The following is a 27457-nucleotide window of genomic DNA, read 5'->3' on the forward strand; positions in this document are numbered from 1 at the left end:
ACATCCGACTCTTACTGTAATGGGACCGTGGGCAAGTCTTCATCTCACTGGGCCTTGATGGCCACATCTGTAAAATGGGCTAATAATACTGCCTTTTCAGGGAGTTGTACAAATTAGACAATGCATGTAGAAGTGAGTATCATGGTGCCTGGTACAAAATTAGGTGCCCAAGCCCTGGGCTGGCTTCCTGGTGCCTCCAAAGCTCTCCCTGAGTTCCAACAATCTGGCGCCCCCAGTGCTTGCTCCTTGGGGTTCCAAGAATTCCACAACAATGAAAAGACCATTGGCATTGGGGTCTTTTCCGCAATTGTGCTGGTTCTCTCTTCCAGGACTGGTCATCTCTTCAGGCTTATTTGGGCAGAAACAACATAAACAACTTACAGGATAAGAATGTGCTGTCTTGACAAACTGCCACTTAAAAAGTTCCAAATAGGTCTTGACTTTGAGACTTGAATTTAACTTTGGAGTGGACCAGCCATTTGTTCTGGGAAAACCTCAAGTGGACTGTTTTAATTTGCAAATGCCAGGCAAGTCTCCACCGATTGTTCTTTCAGAAGATGGGACTGTTGTGAATCAATCTGAGTGCAGCTGCTGCAGAGTGAGAAGTGTTCTGTTTAGTGATGTAAATTGGGTGAATCTTTTAGCAGATTTATGCCTCTGCAGCTTATTTTTCTGAGAAACATTTCCTTACTCAGTGTGGGTTTAGCATGCTGGAAACTGTGCGTTATCCACGTGCTGTGTGTGGGATTTCTCGAGCCGTTGGATGGAAAGAGGAGCTTGAGTAGAGCGGTATGTAGGAGGAATGCTCTGGGCTGCAGATCCCTAAATCTCACGTGGGAGGAGAGGCTGGCAAAGGACTGGGCGGGGCTTGGGGGTGTGTGGCCTGAATGGAACTGGAGCAAAAAGAGATTCACTTAAGGTTCAGGTTGAGTCTTATATTTACCTACTGCTCTTCACAACTAAAGACCCCAGACCTGGGAAATGTTTGTTAGACTATGGATTTGTCTTTTGCTTTTTTGGCCTTAGGACCTGTGCCCTGTGGATAGGCGGCAGTGTTTCCTCTGAAGGGACTGGACATTTCCAATGTCAATGATCCCCAAGGAGATCAATCCTGAGAATGAGGGCTGGAGAAGGCAGGTGTCTTAGGACTGGGGTGGAGTGAAATGGTTTGCTCCCCCTAGGTCTTGAAGCCTGACCTCTAGGAGGGGCAGCTGAAGGGCACCCTGGCAAGTGGGAGCTGTGCTGGTCTCTGCAACACACCAGCAAGCTAGGGGCAAGGTAAAGCCAGGTGTCCAGTGGGGGCCTTGTGGAGAGGCTGCGGCTGTAGACTCTCACCTCTAAAACATAAATTAAATCAAGCAGTTCTCCTGCTGAAAACTTTCCGCTGCTTCCTATTATGAACTCCTAATTGTGGCCCGCAGGGCTCTACGTGATCTGGCCCTGCCTGCTTCTCAGGTGGCACCTTGGAACATTCTACCCTTACTCACCGTGCTCCAGCTGCACTGCCTTTCTCCTACTCCTGAATCACAGCAAGCTTATTCTCACCCCAGGGCTTTTGCACTGGCTGGTACTTTTGCCTGGAACGCTCTTCCCCAGACCCTCACATGACTGAGGTCACTTAGGTCTTGGTTAAAACTTTAGCACCGCAGAGAGGCCTTTCTGACTGCTCCCTCTATATCATCCATTTCATTTTTTTTAGCATAATCCTCGTGATTGAAATGATCCCATATGTTTCTTTTCTTCTTCCTTATTTAGTTTCCCCCCCTGGAATGTAACTCATGTGAACTGGGATCTTGTCTATCTTGTTTATTCTGCATCCTCACTGCCTAGGACAGTGCTTGGCACCTACTAGGTGTTCATTAAGCACATGTGAAGTGGCTGAATGAATACGGTCAGTTCTCTGTCTTGTCTGCTCCCTCAAAGCCTTTGGAAAAGTCTTGTTAAATATTCCAGCTGGGGACTTTGAGGATGCTTGGGTCCAGGTGGTACAGGGAAAAGAACAGCTTTGACTGAGGGCAGCTGGTCTTGGCTGGCTGACAAGGGCCATCCAGGTTGAACTTGTGGAGGCATTTCCTGGAGAATCCCGGAGTACAGTCCCTGCCCAGCAGGTGGGAGCTCCAGCTGTTGTGACTTGGGCCTTTGTATGCATTTCCTGGGGCTGCCGCCACCAAGGGCCACACACTGGGTGGCTTCAACGATAGAAATGTATTGTCTCACAAACTGGAAGTCTGAGATCAACGTGTTGGCTCCCTTCCAAGGGCTGTGAGGGAGAATCTGTTCCGTGCTTCTCTCCAGTGGTTTGCGGAAGGATCCACCAAAAGAGTCCCGGGAATGCCCCTATGAGGGCAACTGCAACCAGAGCTCCGGAGGGCAGGGAGGCTCGGGAGACTGGTCTCCCGGTTTCCCTGGGCTGCCTTCTCTCTAACCATTGGCCTCAGTGGGCTTCCATTGGTGCTTTCCTTTTTCCGAGCGGCTCTAAGACCCAGACAAATCTCCTGCTCACCACGCAGGAAGCAAATCCCCGTTTTAATTGCCTGTGCAATTAGTGCGCTCCTAGCGTCGAAGCCATCACCTGGAAAAGCGCTTTGGCTAATTTGAATTTAAGCAGAGTTCTGAAATGACTGAGGGCCCTGCCGTGAGGGTCCAGGCACCTTCTCCTCATTCAGCCAGCACCTGCCAACCCCAGGCCTTGAGAGCTGGGCTGCAAAGCTGTCCGCGGCAACCCACCCCACCCCTGTTGCCCCCTCATCCGCTTCGGGCAGAGGGGGCCAGCTTGGAGGTACGGGCTGCTGCTGCTGCCTGCAGAAGGTAGCCACCTAGCAGCTGACCATCCTCCAGGCAACCGCAAACAGAGAATCACACAACGAACGGAAACTCAGGGGGAGCTTTTAGGAGGCAGAATGTAATTGTCTTGATTGGAATTTTCCTGGGCCACCAGCCAGTCCTGCTTCCATCTCGTTGATGTAAACATCAAGAATTATGCTTTCCGTCCTGCCGCTGGAGAGCTCTTGTCTCCTTTTCTGCCTCTTCAAACTCCTTATCTGAGCACAAAGAAACCACTTTGCGCACAAAAACTGTGTTGAAATTAAAAAAGAATGCAGGACTCATGGCCCTCAGGAGGTCCCAGCACCGGAGCAGACCGTGTCCTGGGGGTGCGAAGGCTGGGGGGTGGGCAGGGCTGACCTTGAATTCACCAAGAAGGGAGCTTGTGTGTGAGGCCCTGAGCAGTTTTGGTTCAGTGAGGGAAAAGAAGGCAAGAGAAATGGGCAGAATGTAGTCCCTTTATTTTAAAGACATATGCACAGTCACTGGGGATCCCAACATGTGTTCAGTAAAACATCTGACCAGCGACCCCTGGCTGGGGTGGAGTCTAGCACAGGGGCTGGAGAGCAAACCTGAGAGGGCCTCTTTCAGAATCAAGCTGCCTTCTCCGTTTCATCAGTGTCCATGCTTGCTCCCTTGTAACAGGGAATGTTTCCTTTGGGGTGGAGGGAAACCCATTATGAGATTCCCGGCCTCCCTCTTTCTTCTGCTGGGGAAGATGGACTTGCTGCAATGGTGAGTTTTGTAGCAGGCCGGGGCACGGCCCTCCTGCTACCCTCTCTCATGGGAGCTGTCTGCACATGGGGATCGGCCTCTGCTTGTTCCTCTGTGCTGTAAGCCCTAACCTGCGTAGCCCCACAGCTTCCGCCAGATGGGGGTCTTGCCCAGGTCCACAGGGTCCATCCGTTGGCAGGCCCATCCAACACTAAGCTACATGCTCCAATCTAGGAGATATTTTGGCCTCCATCTGGCTTACTCTTTGCCTTATTTATCAGCTGATTTTAAACACAGGTGGAGGGTAATGGTGCTGTTTATTGAACCTCCCTGCAGCCCCTTGGCTGGCTTACCCCATCCCATAACAGACTCTTAGGCCACCACTCAATGTAGGATGCCTGAATTAGTGATTTTCCTACTTTACCCTATCAGGAGATGCCGGTTCTTAGATCTTACGGAAGCTGGCAGTTTTCTTTGATCTCTGCAACAACTGGGGAGTTGTCAGAGACATTCCTTGATGTGTGACCACCCGCCTGCTGCCCCCCAGGGCAGAGAGGCGGAGGCTGGGTATCTGGGTTAGATAGAGACTCACTGTCAAATCACAGCCCCCAATCACCCAGTGAGAGTGCCAGGGAGCCTGTCTTTGGATGGTGCCTGACCTACTTGTCCACTAGCTGGTCGGCCTGATGGGCTCCTAGAGAGCCAGGGAGCAGGTCGTGAGGTCTGGCCTTTCCCGACTATTGGAGCCGAGTCTACATTAGCCTTCTTGCCGGTGCTCACAAACGGCAGGATGAGTCACAGACTCTCAGGTGGAAGGCCTGCTTCCAGGCATGCAGGCCCAGCTTTGCACAACTCCAAGGGGCGCCATCGTGCTGGTATGCTCACTGTGGACTTATGGAATCATTACAGCCATTTCTGGCAAATTGCAATGAAATGACTCCAGGAAGGGGTACTGAACCCTCACAAAATTTCCCTTTGGGCTAGCGATGGGGATGTCAAGTGACTTCAGGACAAGCTTTTCCTCTTATAAAGGAGAAACCTGAAACCCGAGGGGAAGAGACTTCTGTCAAGTCAGATCTGGCTGGTAGCAGAGGCAGGACAGGAACCCAGCTCTCCCATGCACTGGTGCTGTGCGCTTCTCTGCCCTGAGATGTGACCTCACCGGGATGCCCTGAAACCTTTCGCTTCCTTCTTGCAGTGTCTGTGATACGTGGATGCCCAAGCGCACGTCATCTCTCTCCCTGGATGCCCCTCTTGCCATGAGGATACCAGCTGGCTCAGCACCCTCTCCCCTCCTCAGACTCTGCTCCCCCCCGCCCCACCCCACCTACAGCCTCACCTGTTGTGAACTGGGTGGTGGTGGACTCACTCTCGTTGGTTCCACGGACTGCACTGACCCACACCTCGTACTGGGAGCCGGGCCGCAGGGCCTGTACCGAGTACTGGCTCAGGGGAGGCTGCAGTCGGAAGGTGGTCTTCCCGCCTTCCCCGCCCACCAAGCCGTACTTCAAGAGAATGAAATCGACTTTGGCTCGAGGTGGGGTCCACTCCACGAAGGCTACAGTGTCGGAGACATCTCGAACCAGGATGTGCGTGGGCCCATCAATGACTGAATGAGAAGGATCCGATAGAGAAAAAAAAGTTTGAGACGTGAGCCTCTGACTTAAGCTCTTTCCTTTCCTTTCCTCCTTACATTAGCCTGGTCGGTCAGAGAGAGAATAGGTATTATTATCCCATTTTACAGATGGGGAAATTGAGACACAGTGAGATAAAATCTCTTTCCTGAGGACACATGGTTTTTCAATGGGGGAACAGACACTGGATCTTAGATCCCCTGAATCTTGCTGTCACGCGGCTGTGGGTTTTAGGATTGGCACTTCTCAGTTTAGGCAGGGGAAGGGCACTTCCTGGCTTGAGAGGGCCAGCACTGTTCTGTCAGGAGGTTATGGGACAGACAACAGAGAACTGTGTTTCTCGTGTGTGCCCAGCTGCCCAGCTCTCACATTCTGTGAGCCCCAAGGAAAGATCTATGACATTAGCAGCCCTATCTAAACATCTGAGACTTCCAACTTGGTTGCCAATGAGGGCATCACAAGTATCCAGAAGATGTCCCTGCTCAGCTGTACCAACAACTCAGTCAACCAGCTGCTAAGACAGTCAAAAACCCAACAGACATTTGTATTTGTGGATATGAAATATGCCTTCTGGGGAAACTTGCTCTTCTGTAAAAACAAGGATCTCAGTTTTGGAACAGCCTCTTGTGGGCTATTTTTTCCCCACCGGTTCTTGTGTATTCCTGAGCCAGGAGGGCACTGCAGTCACACACAGTCCCTCCAGGTTATTCAGCATGTGTCCCTCGTGAGTCCTGGCCTCTGGCACTGAGCACCTGAAGGGAACACCATTGTGGGATGGTGTTACCTAGGAAAAGCTGGTTGGTTTCCTAGGGGTCCTACCACCCTGGTTCCAGCACCCACTTGGGGTCCTGTTCATATTGAATTAGATGATGGTGGCGGTGGGGCAAGGCGAGAGAATGTAGAAGGGAAATAGAAAGGGCTTAGTGAGTAGAATAGAAAATGGTGTTCTCAACTCCTCATGGTGTGTCTGGATGGCTGACGTGCCCTCCTTTGAATTACTCATTACCTTCTAAAAAGAGCTGGCCCGGCTTCCATGTTTGCATTTATGATGGACTACACCCCTCTAGCTGGGGCTGATTAACGTTAATATTAATATTCTTCAAGGATTTGTAACTGGAACCACAGACTCTGGCTCTCTGGTTAGCTGGTTTTGGACCATGTAGAGCCAGGGCTGGTCTGGCCATTCTCTACCATATTCACAAATAAATAGAAAACATCTGATCTGGGGAGAGAGAGCGAGAGCGAGAGCGAGAGCGAGAGAGAGAGAAGAGGAGAAAGGGGAAAAGGTGATTTTTAATAAATACCTATTTGGTTTCCCCTTCTTAGCGCAGAGCTCCTAAAACCCTGGGAATTTTCTAAGTGATGAGAGTGATCAAGTTGTCTTTTGTTATGTTAATGAAGCGAGGGAGAAAGCTGGTTGCCAAGGGACCCAACCAGGTGGTTAGAGGGTTGGAACTTTCAGTCCCACCCCTGACATCTGGTCAGTCCATCAATCATGCCTATGTAATGAAGCCTCCATAAAAACCCAAAAGGACTGGGTTTGGAGAGCTTCCAGGTTGGGGAACCAGAATGCTTCCCTGTGCCACTGTCATGGGCCCCGAATTCCACAGGAGCAGAAGCTCCTTTGTTCAGGACCTCACCTATGTATCTCTTCATCTGGCTGTTGATTTGTATCCTTTAATATCCTTTGTGATAAACCAGTAATTCAGTGAGAAAATGAGTTTCCTCATGAGTTATACGAGCTGCTCTAGCAAATTAATCAAACCCAAGGAGGGGTCATAGGAACCTCCAATCTGTAGCTGGTCAGTCAGAAGCATGGGTGACAACCTGGACTCGTGATTGGCATCTGAAGTGGAGGGTAGTCTTGTGGGACTGAGCCCTCCAACCTGTGGAATCCGATGCTCTCTCCAGGTAGATGTGTTGGAATTGAGTTGAGTGGTAGGACACCCAGCTGGTGTTGCAGAGAATTGCTTGGTATGGGGAACCCCTCCCCGAGTCACACACATACTGGAATTGGGTGCAGAATTTTAGGGCAAATACACAGAGAGAAGCAGAAATGAGTGACCTTGTGGCGCTTCTAGAAAGGTATAGAGAATAACTCGGTTCTTGACTGTCCATTTTTTGGTTCAAGTCTTTTGTGAGACTCAGATGCATTTCTGGCCCTGGGGTTTCATAAGACACTCTGTGTCCTTCCAGTAAATTATCTTTTTTGCTACAGCTAGTTTAAGAAAGTTTTTTTCCCTTGTTACCAGAGAGTCTTGACGAAGACTGTTTTCTGTTTTTTTTTAACCAGTCTGCACTGGACCACCTCCTCATCTGTCTCCAGAATGGAGTGTCTCCCTCAGGACTGTCTCAGCCTGACTTGGAGCCTCTTAATCTTTCCGAGTTGGGCCTTTCGCTGGGTACCCCACCCTCTTTCTGGGTCTAGCCCAGTCCTGTTCTCTATTAAGCAGCTTAGGATTTTTGGTCTGGCACCAGCCAAAATGAAAATCACCAGACCATTTTGGTTTTGGTGCCACCTGGTTTGGAGTGAAAGTGAAGTTCTGTTTTTCATATTTGGAGTAATAATGAGATTCAACAGAATATATCCAGATGTTTTCTTTTCTGCACACTGTATTTAGTGGTTTTAAGTAACGTGGGCCTTTTAAATTTCATTTAATTTAATAATGAGATGGAGGAAATGATCTCCTAACTGCTGAATAAGCATAGTGCTTGAAACATAGTAGACACTCAGTAAATGGGTGTTGAGTAAATGAAATAAATAGATGACTCTCTATATGCATAAGAAAGAAAGTGAAGCATTTCAATGAATTGGAGCTTCTTGAAAAAAAAAAAAAAGATGTCACCAAAACTCAAATGACCATGTAAGGCTTTTGTCCATCAGCTCTTTAAGTCCCCAGATCCTAATCATAATGATTGCTCATATTAAAATGTGACTGTGTAGCACCAAGGGCTCTGGCTGCAGGAGGTCTTGTAATTTGAATTCCCAAAATGGCCTGCCTGGAAGAAGCCAGCCTGCGTGCCTGATGAGGACTCAGAGCTTTGCAGGAGGGGTTGGTTTGGGTCAGACGTTAGCAGAAGGAAATAATTAAACAATTGTTTCTTAAAAACAGCAGACAGGGCTGAGAGCCAAACATCTTTTCTGCAGCCGTCCTTGGATTCGGCCCTTCAGTTGGCCATTGGGTAGCCATGTCCCATTCCAGTCAAGGAGGTATCAGCTTACTTTCAACTTAGGCCCTAATTTTTAAACAAACACACATCCTACTCAAAAAGTAAACTGGAATAAATGTTTTTCTTCCATTTCTTCGTAATTCTGTACACAATCCCAAAATATGAACTAGGATTTTTTTTCTTAATTGAAAAAAATTCTGCCTGGCTTTACCACAGATGACTAGATCTGGAACTTTTAATTTTAATCTTAAGGAAATTCCAAACCAAAAAATACTGCAAATTTTGTCAAAATGTGGTTTAAGTAGAAGACTAAAGCAGAGTTGGACTATCTTCTCTAAGTGCTGTCAGTACTTTGGAAGAAAAGCATCCTACATCTGTAATGTTCTTCTCTGCCCTCTTATGAACCATCTCCTTCTAGCTTTTTTTTTTTTCCTACTAATACTTTCTTAATATCAATTCACAGAAGTGATTTGGCGACCCTGAAACATTCCACATCAGAAGAGGAGAAGCTACACGTGTTACCAAATCAACTCTTCAGGGTCCAGCATAACCTTGGGAAACAGAACTGGGGAAAAAGTCTGGCCACTGGTGTCTGGAGAGATTCCTCCAGAGTACTTTTAGACTTTATGGCTATAGAGTTTCTTCTAAGATGTATTTGGATTAGTATAGTGGTTTTAAAGCCTTTTGGGGAGGAGGGGGCTAATATTCTTTTTTAAAAGAACAAAATCTTAAATGATTGTACAAAATATAGAACAGACAAAAGTGGAGCTGCCTCGCGGTTGGAGGGTGTGAGGGTCATGGGAGTGGGAGTAATTAGAGACCTGCATCTCCACTTCCTCCTTGCCTTGAGGCATGGCCATGGAAAACTGGTGCTCTAATGGAGCATAATCTAATGCCACAATAGTTTTAAACCAGTGTTTTCTAAACTGAGCATAAGCCTCAGCACCTGATGCTGTTTAGTTTGGATCCAGTTAACAAGGTATGAATCACTAATCCATAAACATGGGCTCATTATATAGTGTTGTGATTCCCTTTTCTGGCCAACTTGGCCTTTGTCCTGCACTCATGACTGGTTTTCTTAGGTGTCAGTTTCTGTTTATGAAAAATAAAGTTGTACCAATATTCGCCTACCTCAGTCTCTGTTACTAACAGGGAACATTGCTTAACCTTCGAGTTTCAACTCTCCCATCAATAAAATGAGAACCAAAAATGATACCAGAAGCTATTTATAACTTTTGAGAAATTCTTGGTGAGGGCACACACACACATGCATCATAATTGTTAATTTACAGCATCCTTTGTTAGCTAAGGAAACAATAAAGCAAAATGCCATACAGTTAATTAATCAAACCTAGAAATATAATGGTCTTGCATGAGAGGAACTGTGGGGATGAAATAATAATCAACTTAAGTCATCACCTTGAACAGTGACCCAACCCACAATTACTGGTTTTGAACGATGTTTCCCGCTCTCACTATTAAAAGTGTTCTCTGAGCGTATGTATACACACAAGGTATTGAGCACTCACTGTCATTGACACAGTGCTAATCACTTTGTGTGCTTTATCTGATTTAATCCTCATGTCATTTCTATGAAGTTCTTCATTGTCAAATGAATCGAGGTTTGGGAAGGTCAAATGACTTTCTGCAAATCTCACAATAAATAAGAGTGAATTAGCTCTTGCTGGTTCCAAAGCTCAAGGTACTAGGGGCTGAGACACAAGGCCTCTTAATGAGTAAGATCAGAAGACATACACCGAGATCCTAACAAAGAATTTCCCCGTAGAATACTCTTCCAGAGTTTTGTGCTTGCAAGGATAAGGAAGATGTTCAGCTAAACATCTGGTTGAGTAGCTCCATCTCCAGGTACCCAAATTAATCTCAGCTGTGGGAGACATCCTAGTATCCCTTTGTCTCTCTACTTCCTGGGTGAGTCTGCAGTTTTTCCTGAATGACCTAATGGGTAGCCATAAAGTGAAAGGTTGGGGGGCACTCACCAGTGGAGACGCTGGCCGAGGTAGGGGGGCTCCGGGCTTGCTCTTTCAGAGCCACCACATTGACAGTATATTCCTCCCCAGGCTTTAATCCTGTCTGGTTGAAGGATGTAACGTCACTGGGGAGCTGGGCAATCACCCCTCCTTCATTGTTCTGCAGGGTGGGGGGGGGCGGGAGGGAGAAGCAGAGAAAGCAAAAGAGGAAATCAATGGGAGGGAAATGTGTGGGACACTGACTGTGAATTAAAGATGGGGACCACTTCTCTGCCCTCCAGGCTGACAGCTGAGGGTCTGGGGCCAGGAATGACTCCCAGCAGGATCAAGAAGAATGCCACCACTCTATGAGGATTTGGCAAACGGAGAACCAATTTTCAAGAACATTTCTTTGGCCTCTCCTGAGTCTACTGAGTTTGCCAATAAAAATTAGTCATGAGGTGATGTAGATTGGCTCTTGCCAAAAATGAAATGTCTGATGCTTACCATCTATCAGATTTTTTTGGCATTTATCATGGTGAGCATGCCCTTGGCTAGCTAGAAGAGTCTAGTTGTGTATGTATGTGTGTAAACATCTTTATGTACATGACAACATGTTTCAAACTAAGACATTCCCAGTTTTTTAATGAGCCGGAGCTATTATTTTGCTGTATGTGGAGTTTCTCATGGTGTTACACTGGCTGCAAATCTGTCATTGTCTTATTACCCAGATGAGTTAGGAATCCGTGACACAACTAACTGTGAAGTACAAGGAAGAGAAAAGGGGTAGAACAAAGAATAATACAAAGGAGAGAAGAAAGAGACAAGTTGGCGGAAGAGGAAATGAAAAAGATCAACTTGATGATGCTGGGTCCAGGATTTTGTATCTTTCTACCCTCCTATCTGTCTGTCTGTTTGCCTATTATTATACATTTTCTCTGTGTGCCTCTGGAAATGGAGGTGACAAGAGGGCTCTTTTTTGTGGCACTGCCCTTCTCCACTATTCTTTGGTCTCTGTTCATGTCACCTGGAGTGCCCCATTATGTAATTTATAGCCACACTTTTATAAATCAACATGACCTCCCACTGGCCTCAACCTACAGATCATACAGCTGTTCTGTGGCTGTATATTTGACCTTGGCATGCCCTGGCTAGCCCCACTCTTAGAGTTTTACATATTGGATGTAAAACAGACAAACCTGGCATTGGTTTTTTCCTGCCTGAGTGGCAGTGTGACATGATTCTCTCTGCCCTGTTATAAGTCCAATTGCCCACCATACTTTACTGGCCATTTTAATGCAGATAAGACATATAAGAATGTATGTATATAGAATGTCTGCTTCGATGTATTTAGCTTGCCATGACGTGACCATATCCACATAAGAGAAGTGGACAGAGCCCTGGAATAGGAAGTGGAGACCCAATTCTTCTTTTAAGCCTGCCACCAACTAGCTGTCTGATATCATTTAAGTTCATTGAGTCTTAGTCTCTATAAACTAAACAAACTAGATATAGAATGAAGGGTCATCAGTTCCAACAGTCCATGCCTCTAAGAATTTTGAAGTAAAACAATGGTGAAATCATAGTCTCATCGGCCAAAAATGTGTCATCTGTCATTAAGTCTGATGAATGACTGAAAAAATCCTCTTTGATTTTGAAAGATGAAGACAGAGGAAAGGACTATGATTAAACATTATACCCTTATGAGTGGTATAGTTAGGGAAAACATCAGTGGCATTAATAAATCCTGCAAAACTAGAACTAGTCAGGCGCCTCTGGCAACTTAGAAAAGTAGTTTTAGGGTTAATAAAATAAAATACTGCTTTGATGAATGGAAAGGAATCTTAGGATAATTTTTAACTCAAAGACTAATAATATAATTTGCTTAAGGAAAAATTTTCTCAATGAATAGGTTATGAAAGGTGTTTTTGTGTTACATCTCGGACCTTTAGAGACTGAAGCCATGCAAGCTGACTTTTGGGGCATCTGTCTGCACAGAAGGAAGCTGTGGGTTGATTATAAGACTGATTCAGTTTGGCTTTTCTTATGTCCTAAAGAGATGCCCCAACTTTTTGAAGTCCTCAGTTTTCAGACTTGCTAAAATTACAGGCTTGCTAAACCCTAGAGCTTTCTGAGCAGAGAGCTGGGGCTGGTGGCTGCTTCCGCATTCTCCTGTCATCCAAGGCTCAGGTGCCAGGCTCAGGGCCATTACTCAGTCCTTACCATGCCTTTATAAAAGAAATGTTCTGTAGCCCATGTACCCACAAAATGCCCCTTTGTGTCCTAATGGCATGGAGAGAGAGATTGGGGGGGAGTGTCTTCTTTGCTGCCCCGATTTCAAGTTGAGGGTATGAATACCCCAAATAAGGCTGTTCAGCAGTCTGACAGGTGGGGGTTACCTTTGGAATGAAGCTGATCTCCCACCCATCGAAGGAGAACGAGAAGGGCTCCCACTGCACCTCCACGGTGGTCTCTGTGATCGTCTTGAATCGTAGCCCTTGAGGAGTGGAGAGATCTGGAACACAGCAATGTGGGTGACCATGTCATGGCTCTCCCTGGCAGGGGCAGAGAGCATTACCTGGGGCTCCCTCCACGCCATGGGTGCGATGGCGTGTGATGGGCAGGCTATCCCAATCTCATTACACAGGTGGTGGGTTCCAGGTAAGGGATCAGCCCATGCCACTGTGGTCTTGGCACTCAGAGTGGGCGAATATATGAATAAAGTTAACAAACATAACCTAATAAATACTTTTTTATGCTTTCTGTTACATAATAGGTCACTATTAAAATAAAAAACCCACACTTTCCTTTCCTTACTAAGGTGGTGAATCTTGTCATTTAACATGATGCTTTTCAGAGAAACTGAACACTGTCTTCAGAGGCTTTAAGGGTTCCCGAGAGACAATATAAAGGCTAACATCACTGTTTCCATTTCACACCCAGGAAACCGTGGCACAGAGAGAGTAATGAAAGACGTGGAGGAAGCCAACTTCAGAATATAGTCTGGAATGCTTTTCTTGATCACGTGATGTGCCCTAAGAATATCTTGTTTAGCTCAAATCGCACGTCTAGGATGGTCTGAAATTTCCATTTCATGTATACAAGCAAAGCAAGGGCATAATCGAGGGACAGCAGATACTGGGGTTTTCACTCTCACTCCACTAGCTTCTTCTTTTCTCCAGCTGTTCCTTCATTCTCTCTCCCTTCTCTCCTTCACTCACCTTTGCCTCATGTATCTCATTTTTAGTTCCTCTGCTTATCTCCCTCTTTTTCCATTCCCTACACCCTCCCCCCCGCCGCCTCCCCAACACACACGCACACGCACAGGTGGAAGTATGCTTGTCCTAATGGAGTTCCCATTACCAGCCTTGAAATACGACAGCACGACTTTTCTCAGTTCTCCAGTGAGCCTGCTCCCATTTTAGCTGTGCCTCTCCTGGGATATTCCCATTGGAAAATCGACAGATTCTTATCCTTCCTGTTTGGAAGCTTCCTCATGCTTCTCGGTGAAAGGCAGGGCTGATTCTGAGCCCACTTGAAGGCGTGTCAGGGGAGCTTACATGATTCTGTCCTTGTCACCTGGGAGCTTGCCTGAGGGGATGCCCTGAATTGGTGTAATAAAGGCCATGCAAGATGGAAACCTCATCACAGCATGTGCACGTGGATCAGAGAAGAGATGCCTGGGAGTCGGGCCAGGCTCTTGCTGAGGTGACCCATCCTGGAGCAAGGTGGGAAAAGCGGCAGGTGATGACCTGCCTCTCTACACAATCATTGCAGATATTTTAAACTAGTTCTCAGGCACGAGAGGAGTTGAAGAAAAAGGTCAAATATAAACAGAGATAATTACAGGCATATTAAAAAAAAAAGGCAGCATTCATAGGGGGAGTCCAATATTATAACAGGGTCTTTGTCACCTGAAAAGCAAGGGGACAAAATGACTTCTTAAATCCTTTTCCCTCTGCTTGCCCCTATGCTTACATCCTTCAAAGCACAACTCAAGTCCTTGGGCCTCCATGAAGACTTCAAAGCCAACTCTTCCTACTTCAACCTCTTCTTATTCTGAACTTTCATGACATTTGTTACCCAGATGCCATCTTGTCATTTAAGAGCTACATAAAATGGGCTCAGATCTCTCATCCCGTATTTGGTGATAAGTCCCATTTACCAACCCAGGGGCTTATGTTTCATTGTCACGTCTTGTTCCCGTTTCCTGCTACTGCTAAATTCTCTGCATTATATAATAAAAAATAAGTATTTGGTCTTTGTCCTGGCACACAGCTCCCAAAACCCTAGGAATTCCCAGAATGATAAGAGTATCTTTTGTATGATTATGAGATAACTGGTAGCTGGGACCTCCTAGATAGCTGGTCTGCAGAAAAACCCAGGCATGATTTAGAGAGAGGGTTGGAACATTCAGCCCTACCTCCCAACCTCCAGGGAGGGGAAAGGGGCTGACTTGAGTTAATCACCAATGGCTAGTGGTTTCGTCAATCATGCCTGTGTAATGAAACCTCTATTAAAAAAACCCTAAACGACGGGGTTCAGAGGGCTGCCGGGTTGGTGAACACATGGAAGTACTGAGAAGGGTGCTTGTCCAGAAAGAACGTGGAAACTCCACACCCCATACTTCACCCTATGCATGTCTTCCATTTCGTTGTTCCTGAGTTGTATCCTTTATAAGAAACTGGTAATAGAGAGTAAAGCTCTGTGAGTTCTAAGGAATTACCAAAAGTAAGCAGGGGCTGTGGGAAAACCTTAAATTTATAGCTGGTCAGTCAGAAGTCCTGGTGTCAACCTGGGACTTGTGATGGCAACTGACGTGGAGGCCCTGTGAGACTGAGGACTTAGCTTGTGGGATCTGATGCTAACTCCAGGTGGATAGATATTGAACTGAATTGAACTGGATTGTTGGACACCCAGCTGGCATTTGAGAGCTGGACAAATGGTGTTGGAAAGATAATTGAAGAATTCGGAGGTGTATAAAGAAAACTAAATAACAGCCCCTTCCCATCTCTTTCTTATTCTGTTCTTTGATGTAGTCAATGTTAATAGTTGGCATGCAATTTTTAAAAAATTTTCTGTGCTTAAATAAACATACAAAATATAGATACATACCTATAGCAGTTTCTCTGTTATAAATAGAACACTTCCATTTCTCATGGAGAAGAGTTTAGCTTGCTCTCTGTGTCTGACTGTCTCTCTTTTGCCCCATTGTCTTTCTAGACAACGCTTTAGAGCCTCAACGTTTATCATCAAAATGGACTATCAGGCTATTTTACTAAATAAACGGTCACAAAGAAATAATGCTATGAGGAGAGGTGGGTGTTTTCAGTTGTGGTTTTAAATAAGATTTTTTTTTCCACTCTGTTATACACTTACCATCTGTAACGTACCATTTAGCACTTGCTTATTATACATCCTATTTTATATCTCCTGGTTTCTAGTCTCTAACTAGATTTCAAGTCTATATAAGGCCCATACTTTCCTTGACTTCTAATCAGACTAGCTTATAACAAGTCAGAACTCAATAATTAAAGTACTCTTTGTCCTTTTGGTTCTATAACTGATAGGGTTTGCCTGGATTTGGAAACTCTTTTTTGGAAGTGCCTTTTTAATGAGGTACCCTTTCCTAAGTGGGTCACGTTGGAAGCCCTTCCCCTCAAGAGCAATGATTATTGCAGGCATCCCTGAAGAATTAAGAAAAGACACTACTATCATGAATGCCCATGATCTCATGTAGGAGAAAAGAAGAATGAAACAGGATGGGGAAATGGTACGTACGGGTGGCCACCTTGGCCGTGATGGGAAGGCTGAGGATGTTGCTAATGACAGCGTAGACGCTGATGTTGTAGGTGAGACCTGGCTCCAGCTCCGAGATGGTGACACCACTCCAATCTCCAGGCACCCGCTGCTGGAGCTGGAGGCCCCCCGGGGCCGTCGGCTGGTAAGAGATCACATATTCCGTCACTGCCATCGGCCCGTCCCATTCCAGCTCAATGGACCTGTCGCTGATACCAGCCACTCGCAAGTCCTCTGGAGGGGCAACTACCAGGAGGCAATACACAAATAGCATGAGCTCAGAGGACTGCCTTCCCCATCCTGGACCCAACTTCCTTCCTCACATCTCACCCCACATGCCCTGTCTGTATATTCTGCTCAGCTCATTGCCTTTGAGTGATTGGTAATTCCCTTTGCAAGCATGTTCTTCTCTTTTCTGTGCTCAGTACTCCCATCCCTATAGGGCCATGAGTTAGTGGTGTGCTGGAGCCGGCTTCTACTGGCTCAGGAAAGTTGATTGTCGAATTTTGCAAGACAGTTTTAAATAGTCATTATTAAAGATTAAATTGTATTCAATATTAACTTACAATTAAGTAAATTATCTTAAAAACAAAATTATGAATACTCCAAACTCATCACTGGCAAATTACTTCACTACATTTTACTATTATCTATGCCCTTGGGTCAATTTACATGTGTTGTATCTCTCTGGTAGAAATACTATGTAATTGTGTGCTAATACACAGCTGTTTCCAACTATGCATTTAGTGACTTCATGTTGGTGGTTTGAAATTGGCCACGGAGGGAGTATTTACACCATGGAAGTTGGCAAATGCTACAAAGCAGGGCTTTTTATTTTTTCCCTCAGAGATCTAGTTGTTAGATATTTAACAGCATACATTGGCTAATATTTTTGGTAGTTTAATAAATTATTGTTACCAGATTACCCTGAGAGCCAGTATTTGATTTGGCAAGTGGAAATAAAGGCTTATTCCTGGTTATCTTGCAAAATACAAGAAGCCAAAACAGTAAATCCTAGATACCATGGACTGATGAAGACATTCAATAACACTTTATTTTCCCTGTTAAAAGGAGACTGTTTAAGTTTTGAAAGAAATGGAACTCGTGTTAAACAAATTTTTATTAGCCTTGATTTTTGGGGATGATGAGAAAGGAGCATTCTTGAGGGCTTTGCTTTTCTCTCTTGTTCTACTTTTCAAATGCTATTCAGAGAATCACCAAAAATTAAACCTCATTGAAATAGCCTTTCATGTATGGTTCCCTTGGGAAGTGAAGATGCTCCAGTAGTGGGGGTATTAAATGACTGAAACTTTAAGACCAATTAGGAAGTTAACGCCAGTATACCTGTAATTGGACCTGCCCATAGATTAACTCGAAGATCAGGCCAGTATTTAAATAGTCATAATTAACTTATAAATTTATATGCAGTGGAGGCTTTGGTTAGTTTAAAAGTTGTCATTGGTGTTGAATTTCTCCTCTGAGAATTCTCACTCTTTCACCTTTACAAGAGCAGAGGACTGAGGCAGCTGCTAGTCACAGGGCCATGTGAAAAGAAGGTGCCTGCGCTCCCTGTGGTGCTCAGCCTTAAATCCTTGGCAGAGGTGTAAATGAGGACTCATAAGATGGAAATTAGGAACATATATTTACAATGCTGGGCATTTGCTTTAATTGCTTTTGCCCCAAACTGTGAATGGTATAAAACAATCTAGATAGCAGAGCTTCCTCTGATTAAAGATGGCAGATGTTGACCAAAACAAAAATATTTTAAATTTATTTTTTTTAAATTTATAAAACTAGATGAATGTAAATGAAATTTAAATAATCAAACTTTCAAATGATAGTCTATAAGCATATATCATTTCTAACCCTGGCATGATGAAAGCTTTGAATTGCACTAAGGTCTTTGGGGTAGCCTGTATAATGCATACCAAATGACTCCTGGACCAGGGAAAGAGGGGTTGGTATATAGAACCTATCAGTATTTTGCATGGTTATATAGAGCATTTATTATGCACCAAGGACAATGCTAAACATTCTGACATAGATTTTTTTTATTTCATCCTCTCACCAACACTATGGAATTGGTATTATTTTTACCCCGGTTTTATAGAGAAGAAAACTGAGTCACAGAGTCAGCAAATACAGAAGCTAGGATTTGAACCCAGGCACAATGCTTCGAGAATCTCTAAGCCAGTGTACAATACCACTTTACATTTGCATAGCATTTCAGTCTATAAAACATGTTTAGATAAACTATCTAACTAGACTTTTAAAAAAATCCTTTAATAGCAGCTCTATGAGGTAGATTGGGTAGATGTAATTATCCCAACTTTACAAATGGAGAAACTGAGACCCAGGCTAAAGGACTTGCCAAAAGTAAGGGAGTTGGGTCATAGCTGAACTGATTATCAAACCAAGATCTATACTTAGTGTGTTCTTTCCCCTACAATTTGTAGGATGGGTTACTGATTGTACCAGATGCTTTCCTTCATTTATACACAGCCCTTAAAAATAAACTACATCAGTGAATAATTCAGACTATCATGTAGGATGCCAATTCCAGACTGGTGCTTATCCTAGAGGTAAGAAACTTCTTTTAAGAAGGATTCTCTAAAATTTCACAATTTGTATGGAAACACAAAAGACTCCAAATAGCCAAAGCTATCTTGAGAAAGAAAAACGGAGCTGGAGGAATCAGGCTCCCTGACTCAGACTGTATACAAACCTACAGTAATCAAGACAGTATGGTACTGGCACAAAAACAGAAATATAGATCAATGGAACAGGATAGAAAGCCCAGAGATAAACCCACGCAAATACGGTCACCTTATCTCTGATAAAGGAAGCAAGAATATACAATGGAGAAAAGACAGCCTCTTCAATAAGTGGTGCTGGGAAAACTGGACAACTACATGTAAAAGAATGAAATTAGAACACTCCCTAACACCATACACAAAAATAAACTCAAAATGGATTAAAGACCTAAATGTAAGGGCAGACACTATAAAACTCTTAGAGGAAAACATAGGCAGAACATTCTATGACATAAATCACAGCAAGATCCTTTTTGACCCACCTCTTAGAGAAATGGAAATAAAAACAAAAATAAACAAAGGGGACCTAATGAAACATAAAAGCTTTTGCACAGCAAAGGAAACCATAAACAAGATGAAAAGACAACCCTCAGAATGGGAAAAAATATTTGCAAATGAAGCAACTGACAAAGGATTAATCTCCAAAATATACAAGCAGCTCATGCAGCTCAATATCAAAAAAACAAACAACCCAATCCAAAAATGGGCAGAAGACTTAAATAGACATTTTTCCAAAGAAGATATACAGATTGCCAACAAACACATGAAAGGATGCTCAACATCAGTAATCATTAGAGAAATGCAAATCAAAACCACAATGAGGTATCACCTCATGCCAGTCAGAATGGCATCATCAAAAAATCTAGAAACAATAAATGCTGGAGAGGGTGTGGAGAAAAGGGAACATTCTTGCACTGTTGGTGGGAATGTAAATTGATACAGCCACTGTGGAGAACAGTATGGAGGTTCCTTAAAAAACTAAAAATAGAACTGTCATATGACCCAGCAATCCCACTACTGGGCATATACCCTGAGAAAACCATAATTCAAAAAGTCATGTACCACAATGTTCATTGCAGCACTATTTACAATAGCCAGGACATGGAAGCAACCTAAGTGTCCATCAACAGATGAATGGATAAAGAAGATGTGGCACATGTATACAATGGAATATTACTCAGCCATAAAAACAAACAAAATTGAGTTATTTGTAGTGAGGTGGATGGACCTAGAGTCTATCATAAAGAGTGAAGTAAGTCAGAAAGAGAAAAACAAATACCATTTGCTAACACATATATATGGAATCTAAAAAAAAAAAAAAGGTTCTGAAGAACCTAGGGGCAGGACAGGAATAAAGACGCTGACACAGAGAATGGACTTGAGGACATGGGGAGGGGGAAGGGTAAGCTGGGATGAAGTGAGAGAGTGGCATGGACATATATACACTACCAAAAGTAAAATAGATAGCTAGTGGGAAGCAGCCGCATAGCACAGGGAGATCAGCTCGGTGCTTTTACCACCTAGAGGGGTGGGATAGGGAGGGTGGGAGAGAGGCGCAAGAGGGAGTGGATATGGGGATATATGTATACATATAGCTGATTCACTTTGTTATAGAGCAGCAACTAACACAACAATGTAAAGCAATTATACTCCAATAAAGATGTTAAAAAATAAAAAATAAATAAAACAAAAGCACAACAACAAGAAAAAGAAAGAAAGAAAGCAAGATTCTCTAGGGCCTGCCTTTTGTTATTCAACACGCTGATTCCAAGTTTCCTGTGTGGGGCTCCTCCTGTTATGGTGACAGAAACAGCCATTCCAAATTTCAAGTCACCAACAATTCTTAGGGCATTTGGGACAAGTCAGTGTATTCATTTTTAGTGCCTTTCTCCAGAAAATAAAGCTAATCACGACGAAGGAGAATGATCCAAGCAGAGCATTTGGGGATTTTAAAGTAAAAAACAGAAGGATTTTTTCATCTTGACAACTTAACTTGGCAAGTTTTTTATCTTGAGACCCGAGCCTGGTGGTGGTAATGATGAGAAAGAAGCAATGGTGTCGACTGTGGAAGAAGCATTCTTGAGAGCGGTGGCTCCAAGGAGGAGACCATCACCTTTCACCCTATAACTTAGTAGCAGCTGTGTACATTGGGTGTCAGTAATTCTTATAAAATGAGATGGTATTGCTAGAAAGCAAACCGTAAAAGAGCCGTATGCCTTGATTCAAGGAATTTAGTGTGTGTGGTGGGCTGCGAATTATTCTTAGTCTTACTTTCTTTGGGGCTCCAACTTGGGAACTTGGGGAAGAGCAGGCAGTTAAAAAGGAGTAAACTGCAGCTTGAGGAATTGGAGTTGCTTATCTGAAAAGATGCCATGCTGTTTACTTTTTAGATCTTGCATCAATTTTGCACATATGTGGCGAGAGCAGTTGGAATTAGTTCCATGAAGTGTCTCGCTCGGAGGAGCGAGTGATTTCAGGTGCCAAAGGTTGGGCTGGCCGCAGTGCTGGCAGACGCAGAGGCTGATGGTGATGAATCTCTGCAGGTCTGACTGAAGTCCAGGGAACGGCTTTCTGGATTGTTTCAAGCCCCTGCTCTGGTTGTTCTTTCATCCTGTTGCTTTGCAGGGAGTTGTGGCCAAACCTCCTTCCCTGGGGGCAGGCGTGGACAAATGGTTGGATGTGCTTCCTTACCCCGTCTCCAACACCTAATATTTTTTATCATTTGACAGAGCTCAGCTTTCATATCAAAAGACTATTTCTTTGTGTATGTGGCTTTCAAAATTTTTATTTTCCGATTCTACTCTACTTAGCATCCCAGGGAGGATTAAAGAGTGCTAGAAGTTGGTAGGAGACCAGGGTTCTTATTCTTGCTCTGCCATTAATTAGCTGTCTGGCTGTGGAAAAATCTTCCTGTCTCTCAGGGCTGCTGCTTTTTACAATTTGTAAAATGAGAAGCCCAGAGTAGCTTCTTTCAAAGCCTGTTTTAAGTGCTCATATTCATGAATTTTTTTGTTCTATTATCTTTACCGGGCCAGAGAACAGAGGCAGAAAGGTTGAGATCTGGTCCCATGGCCCACTATGAGAAAGATCAAGGCTGGGAGTCAAATAGAGTGGCCTTGTCAACCCTATTCAATTGCATTTATGCTCTAGCGGCCTAAGGAGCCTCAGAATGAAGTCCACACAATGGGCAGCCATTTTCCATGCCCTTGCCAGAGAGAAAAGAATGACCTGTGGAGAAGTGCATTTTGTGGCTCTCCATGTTTTCACCTTACCCATTCTCTTCTTTCCTCTCCTCACTGCTGTTGGCGAGGGGAGCAGTAATGCTGGAGTGGGTGCATCTGTCCAGAAAAGTCAAACAGTGGATAAGCAGCCCCTCTCCTAGAGCCTTCTCACAAAGAGCAAGTGAAGTAGCACTTTAGATAATGACCTAGTTACTTCTCTGGAAAAGACCCATGGCATTTGGTTTAAAAGACAAGAAAGCCTTGAGAGCAGCACCTGCTGCAATCAGTGGTGGCTCCATGGTTGCTATAGAAACAGATGGAGATTATGCAACTGTCCCTCCTCATATGCTTTGGGAACCTGTAAAGTAATTTATCTGGGCGTCCAGAAGTCTTCCTCAAACAGCACAGAGGTAACGTGTTGGAGGTAACATGTGCTTATGGTTTGGGCTCAACCCAGTTGTAGTTATGCTAGCAGCTGCTGAGTCTTCCCTGAGTGACCAGAAGGGCTTATCTCTGGTTCAGTTTGGACCCTGGATCAGATTAAGATTCTGTTTGCAAATGAACCCATCCCTGTGGAAAAGGAGGGTCAAGAACATGAGAAGTATGTACCACCCAACAGAGATCAATTTTATTAAGAAGGATGTGAACTACAGAATAGCCGTACATAGAAAAGGGCCCAAATGGACCCTTAGCATCCTCTGATGGGGCCTCATGGAGCCTCGTCCTGTGGGTGGGAACAAGGATCATGCTTCAGCCTCCTCTTCCCAGCAATTGCCTAGGACTTTGGATTCAGAAATGATGAAGCTTAACTTCTGCTTGACTTTTCCTTCTGAACAATTGGTATAACAACTATTTATATTTTCAGTAAGATATTCAGTAAACAAAATTAGGCTAAATGAAATCATCGACTATGGAAAAAAATGGAAGAACATGAAAATATTTTTTTTCCTAAGCAGCAGGTTGTTGTTTATCTTTTAGTTGTTGCCATCGACCTTTTAAAAACTTTTAAGTTGAAGTTGCAGGTGCAGGAGACTTGTCTGACTGGTCTGGTACCTAGGTGGGAATCATTGATGATGCTCAAGAATAAAAGGCTGGTGAAGCTGGCCTCCCAGGATTTCCCCCTTAAACCAAGGTCAGAAGGTTGATCAGAAAATTCCTAGAATCAACCCATCAGAAAGCTTAAAAATGTTCGTTTGTTGTTATTTTTTATTTTAACTTTTCCCAATGAGCACTCTGAGCCCACTGTTACAGATTGAACTACAAATGGAAAAGATCAAGATCAGTCACTCAATCTGTACTGTTTAAAACACATATGTATCAGTGAGAGTCACTGATTTAGTCAGAAGATGAGCAATAACAGTGAGATAATGACAATAATCTGATTTTAGGAAAAAGAAAATGATCTCCAGTGAGATATTGGTGTTTTCCCACTGATAGATTTAGGTCTGCCTTTTGGGACGTCACCTTTGTATTGGTTTCCATGGTGCAGACACATATGGGGTTGGTTCCAATTTGCTATGTCATCTGGAACAAAGCAACTCGTGACCTTTTAATATGCTGTACTAATAGTTAGAATGTGCGTTGTTGCTCAATGCCTTTAGTAGTTTATTCCTGGTTTCAAGTAATTCCTTTCCTATAAATACTTTTATCCATGTGGACACTAGATCATTTCAAAAATTAATAACACTTTGCAATATGTAAGCTCCAAAATAGCCAGAGTGCCAGAGTGCCCTGCCAGTCTGGTTATCACAGGCTAAGCGCCATCGCATGCCCTCGCACTGTGAAAGGAAGTGTCCCCAGAATATGGCAACAGGCAAGGGGGATATTTTGGAGCAGGTGGAGCTCTGGGAAGCCCGCTGAGTTAGAGTGGTCCCTTGCCTAAGTGGTGCCATGGTCTGACTCTCTGCTTTCTTCCATCTCAAGGACAGTGAAATGCTGTCACCATTATTACCATTGACTTTGTTCCAGTCTTGGGGTAAGATTCAGCTTTCATCCTGAACTTGACCTTTTCTGGTTTCCACCCTTCCCTGCTTAAATCTGCCTCGTCAATTGTGATTGACTCAAGAAATCAGCTGTCTTGGAAAGCAAGTGTGCATGACCCAGTTGGGAATTCTTCGGCCTAAAATTCACCTTCCCTCCCATCTCTCTTCCCACCTCCAGCCAGTTTGCTGGACCACCCTTGACAAAGGCCCCACCGAGCTCCCCTCCCTACCTGCTGAGCAGTCAGGGCCCTGGTAGCCCTCTTCACAGAAGCAGAGCCCCTCCTGGCAGTGTCCTCGCCCACTGCAGGCGTTCAGACACCGCTGCTGGCCGCAGTCCTCACCAGCGTAGCCCTCCTGGCACAGGCAGGTACCGTTGGTACATCTCCCCTTCCCCGAACAGTCCCCAGGGCACCTCAGCTCGCTGCAACCCTCGCCAGTGTAGGCCTCTTCACAGACACACTCCCCGTCCACGCACAGCCCCCGGGAGCTGCAGTCTGTTGGGCACCGGAGCTCTGAGCAGTCGTCGCCGCTGTACTCGCTGTCACAGAGGCACTGGCCATCCACACACACGCCCCGACTGGAGCAGCCTAGCGGGCAGTAGGGCTCCGAGCAGTTCTTGCCAAACCAGCCTTGATCGCAGATGCAGCCACAGGACTCGAGGCTAAAGTTGCCGTGGCCACTGCAGTGAGGGATATAATCCAGTTGTCCTGGAATGGCCAAGGAGAAGGTCAAAGGGCAGCAGTGGAACCTCCTGTAAATGGGGTATGGGAGGGGTGGGCAGAGACCTCTCCTCACTCTCTGATCAGATTTGTGTTGCTGAGAATTAAGCTCAAGCTAGTTTGGTACAGCATCGACTTCATGAATGTTTTCATCTAATAGGGGCTGTGTCTGGCACAGCACTGGGGGCCACGATGAGTGAGATCGGGTCCCTCGTCCTTCAGGGGCTCACCTTCAGTGTGTCTTGGCTTGGGTTCCCTAGAAGCAGACTTTAGATGAGAATTCAGATGAGAGTGACTTACTGGGAAGTGCTCCCGGGAAAAACCGGTCAGGGAGAAGGGGAGACTCAGGAGGTTGGAGCCCAAGCCAGACACGTTATCAGGCAACGTCCTGGGGGTGTCACTTGGGTGCAGTCCTGCAGGGACTTCTGGACACGGTGTAAGCCACACCTCAACTGGGATGAAAGGCTGTCCTTGGAGGGTGTAAATGTCCATTGTCTCCCTGGGGCAGGCCAAAGAGGTTCCTACAGCCCAAGGACAGCCCCTGACCAAGACGCCCAGGTGCTGGCTATGGGGACGGAAGGGGATCTGAGGGCTTGTATGCTGAGTGCCAGGCCTGTGATGCAGGACAAGGTCACATGCGCTGCAGCCACATCCCACTCCCTCTCCTTCCCGCCATCTAACTAACTCTGCTCATTCATCACAGCTTAGCACTATGGTCACTTCCAAGGCTTCCCAGAACTTGTCTCACTTGGTGACTGTCTGCTGTGATCTTTTTAGGATTCTATGCATATCTCCTGCCCTAGCCCTTACCATGCTATAACTATAGTGGTTCATTTAAACCACTACAAAAGGTAAAAGCTTGAACCCAAGATTGTAAGGAAGACACAGTCCTCTTGTTAAAGAATGAATTTCATGGGTTGAAGGTGCCTTTTGGGTGAGAGGAGCTGGGCGCAAAAAGGGACACACTTTCTGCTCATTGGCGGTCAGCTGATAACAGCTATTGCACATGGGGTCCCTAGTAGAAGCCAGGCTTTCATCTGAATGGAGGCTTTTATTTTTATATTTAATAACTCCTGATGTTCTAGTCTGTCACCATTTGTCAATGGAGAAAGGAAGTCATGGGTTATGTAACTTGCTTAAGTCACAAGCTAGTAAGTAGCAGAGCTAGGATTTGAAGTCAGGAAGTCTGGCTCTGACTTCTCCCAGAGAGGACAAGATAGTCATTGGTAAGTGTTACTAGTCAGGGGGTGGGTGAGACTAGAGGTACAAATCCTGGATACTCAGCCTTTGGAGGGGACGGGGTTGTAATAAGCTCTGTGAGTGGGTGTGTGTGTGCACGTGCATGTACACCCACGTGCGTCTGTGGAGGGGGCAGGGGCTGAAACTTCCACCTTGCTGGAGAAGATGGGGCCAGGTCCTCTGAGACTATAATGGCTATCATTTACTCAGATGGGAGAAAGACTGAGATGGAGTGAACAGGGCGCCTGAATTCTCTAGTCCCTCAGGTTAACATGGATAGATATCAATTCAGCAGCCTGTGAAAACCAAAGATGAATGAAGACAGACCTCAAATTCCCTGCTCACCACAGAAGCTGCTGTGCTGAACCGATGTATCATTACCTGACTCATCCCCCCAAAATCAGGTTAATGTATTTCAAACTGACTAAGTGCTGTAGAGGATCCCTACACCAAATCCCCCGGGAAGGACCACATTTAGATCTTAGAGACGTCTGAACAGAGAGCTACAGACTAGGGTACTTCTTTCCCTCTGTGTGAAGAGGTGCCAGATTTCGAGGGGAGTGGTGGCTCACCCTCATTCACTCTCCCTCTCTGCTCAGCGCCCTCCCTCCCTCCTGAGACCGGCTGCAAACTCCCGGACTCTACCTGTGGCTGCACTTTCCTGGCAGCAGTTGCTGGTGCACTGGTCCCGAAGCACTGACACCTCCCTCTCCAGCATCTCGATTCGGCTCAGCAGCTCCTGCAGCAGCTGGGCAGAGCTGGCGCATGGGCAGGCCTTTTTGGGGAGGTTGATCCTGTGGGTGAAGGTGACCTGGCTCTCGTGGTCCGAGGTCTGGCCCGTGTACTCTGTCAGCACCTCGTCTTCGGCACTCACCTCCTGCTCGGCCGAGGCCTCCAGCCCCGAGGAGCAGAGGCTGTCCAGGGGCACGTTAATGTTGTACACGTGGTTGAAGACCACCGGCTGCTCTTTGCCGGATGTGTTGTAGCTGTCAGCGCCTCCTTCCTCCTCCACCGGCTGTCTCTGGACCCTTTCCGTGGTGACCTCCAGCTGACACTCTGAGGGCTTAAGCATGGAGCCCAGAAGGATCAGGTTGACGCCAATGAGCATGTTCTTCAAGACCACCGTTTCTCCATCTGCCCCCATCCTCTCAGCAGAGCGCTGGGTTCAAGACCGGCCTGCAGCAGAAAGCATGGAGTTGTGGAAATTTGCAAGAGAAACCAAGGAACGAACGAGATGGCCTCTGAGACCTGCGCTTGGGCACCACGCTATGCACGGTCCTGCAAAGCTAAAGGATAGCAGTGAGGATTTCAAGGGGAAGGTTGGGAAGTGACTACCAGGGTCATGAAAGCCCAGAGCTTTTTGTTCCCTAGAGGAATGAACCCCTGAAAATGGACACTGCTTCTGCAGAAGGGCATTTTGATTTCCCAAAAGGCTTATCTAGAACACATGAGTCTGGCCTCCACAGTGGACAAGTGGTTCCAACAAAGAAGACACGTGAGGACTCGGGGCAGGGGCACTGTGGCTAGGCTAGTCCTCCAAGGAGAACTCAGAGCATCCTTTCACTTCTGAGTGAGAATTAGGATGAAGGGTACC

General features: G+C 45.4%; 1 protein-coding gene across 1 annotated transcript in view; it reads right to left on the bottom strand.

The window, feature by feature from the left end:
* The window catches only part of TNR (tenascin R), a gene marked incomplete at both ends in the record, with an annotated part of 77815 nt that extends 50808 nt beyond the window's left edge, over nt 1-27007 (bottom strand). Inside the window, 6 exons of the mRNA XM_081225381.1 lie at nt 4877-5146; nt 10340-10490; nt 12709-12824; nt 16091-16354; nt 24136-24612; nt 26509-27007. Of these exons, the coding sequence (XP_081081507.1) occupies nt 4877-5146; nt 10340-10490; nt 12709-12824; nt 16091-16354; nt 24136-24612; nt 26509-27007 (1777 nt within the window). The remainder of the gene's footprint in view (nt 1-4876; nt 5147-10339; nt 10491-12708; nt 12825-16090; nt 16355-24135; nt 24613-26508) is intronic.
* Nucleotides 27008-27457: the final 450 nt, after the last annotated feature.

This window comes from Mesoplodon bidens, assembly GCF_964165515.1.
Source record: "Mesoplodon bidens genome assembly, chromosome: 2".
In the NCBI taxonomy this organism is placed as follows: domain Eukaryota; kingdom Metazoa; phylum Chordata; class Mammalia; order Artiodactyla; family Ziphiidae; genus Mesoplodon; species Mesoplodon bidens.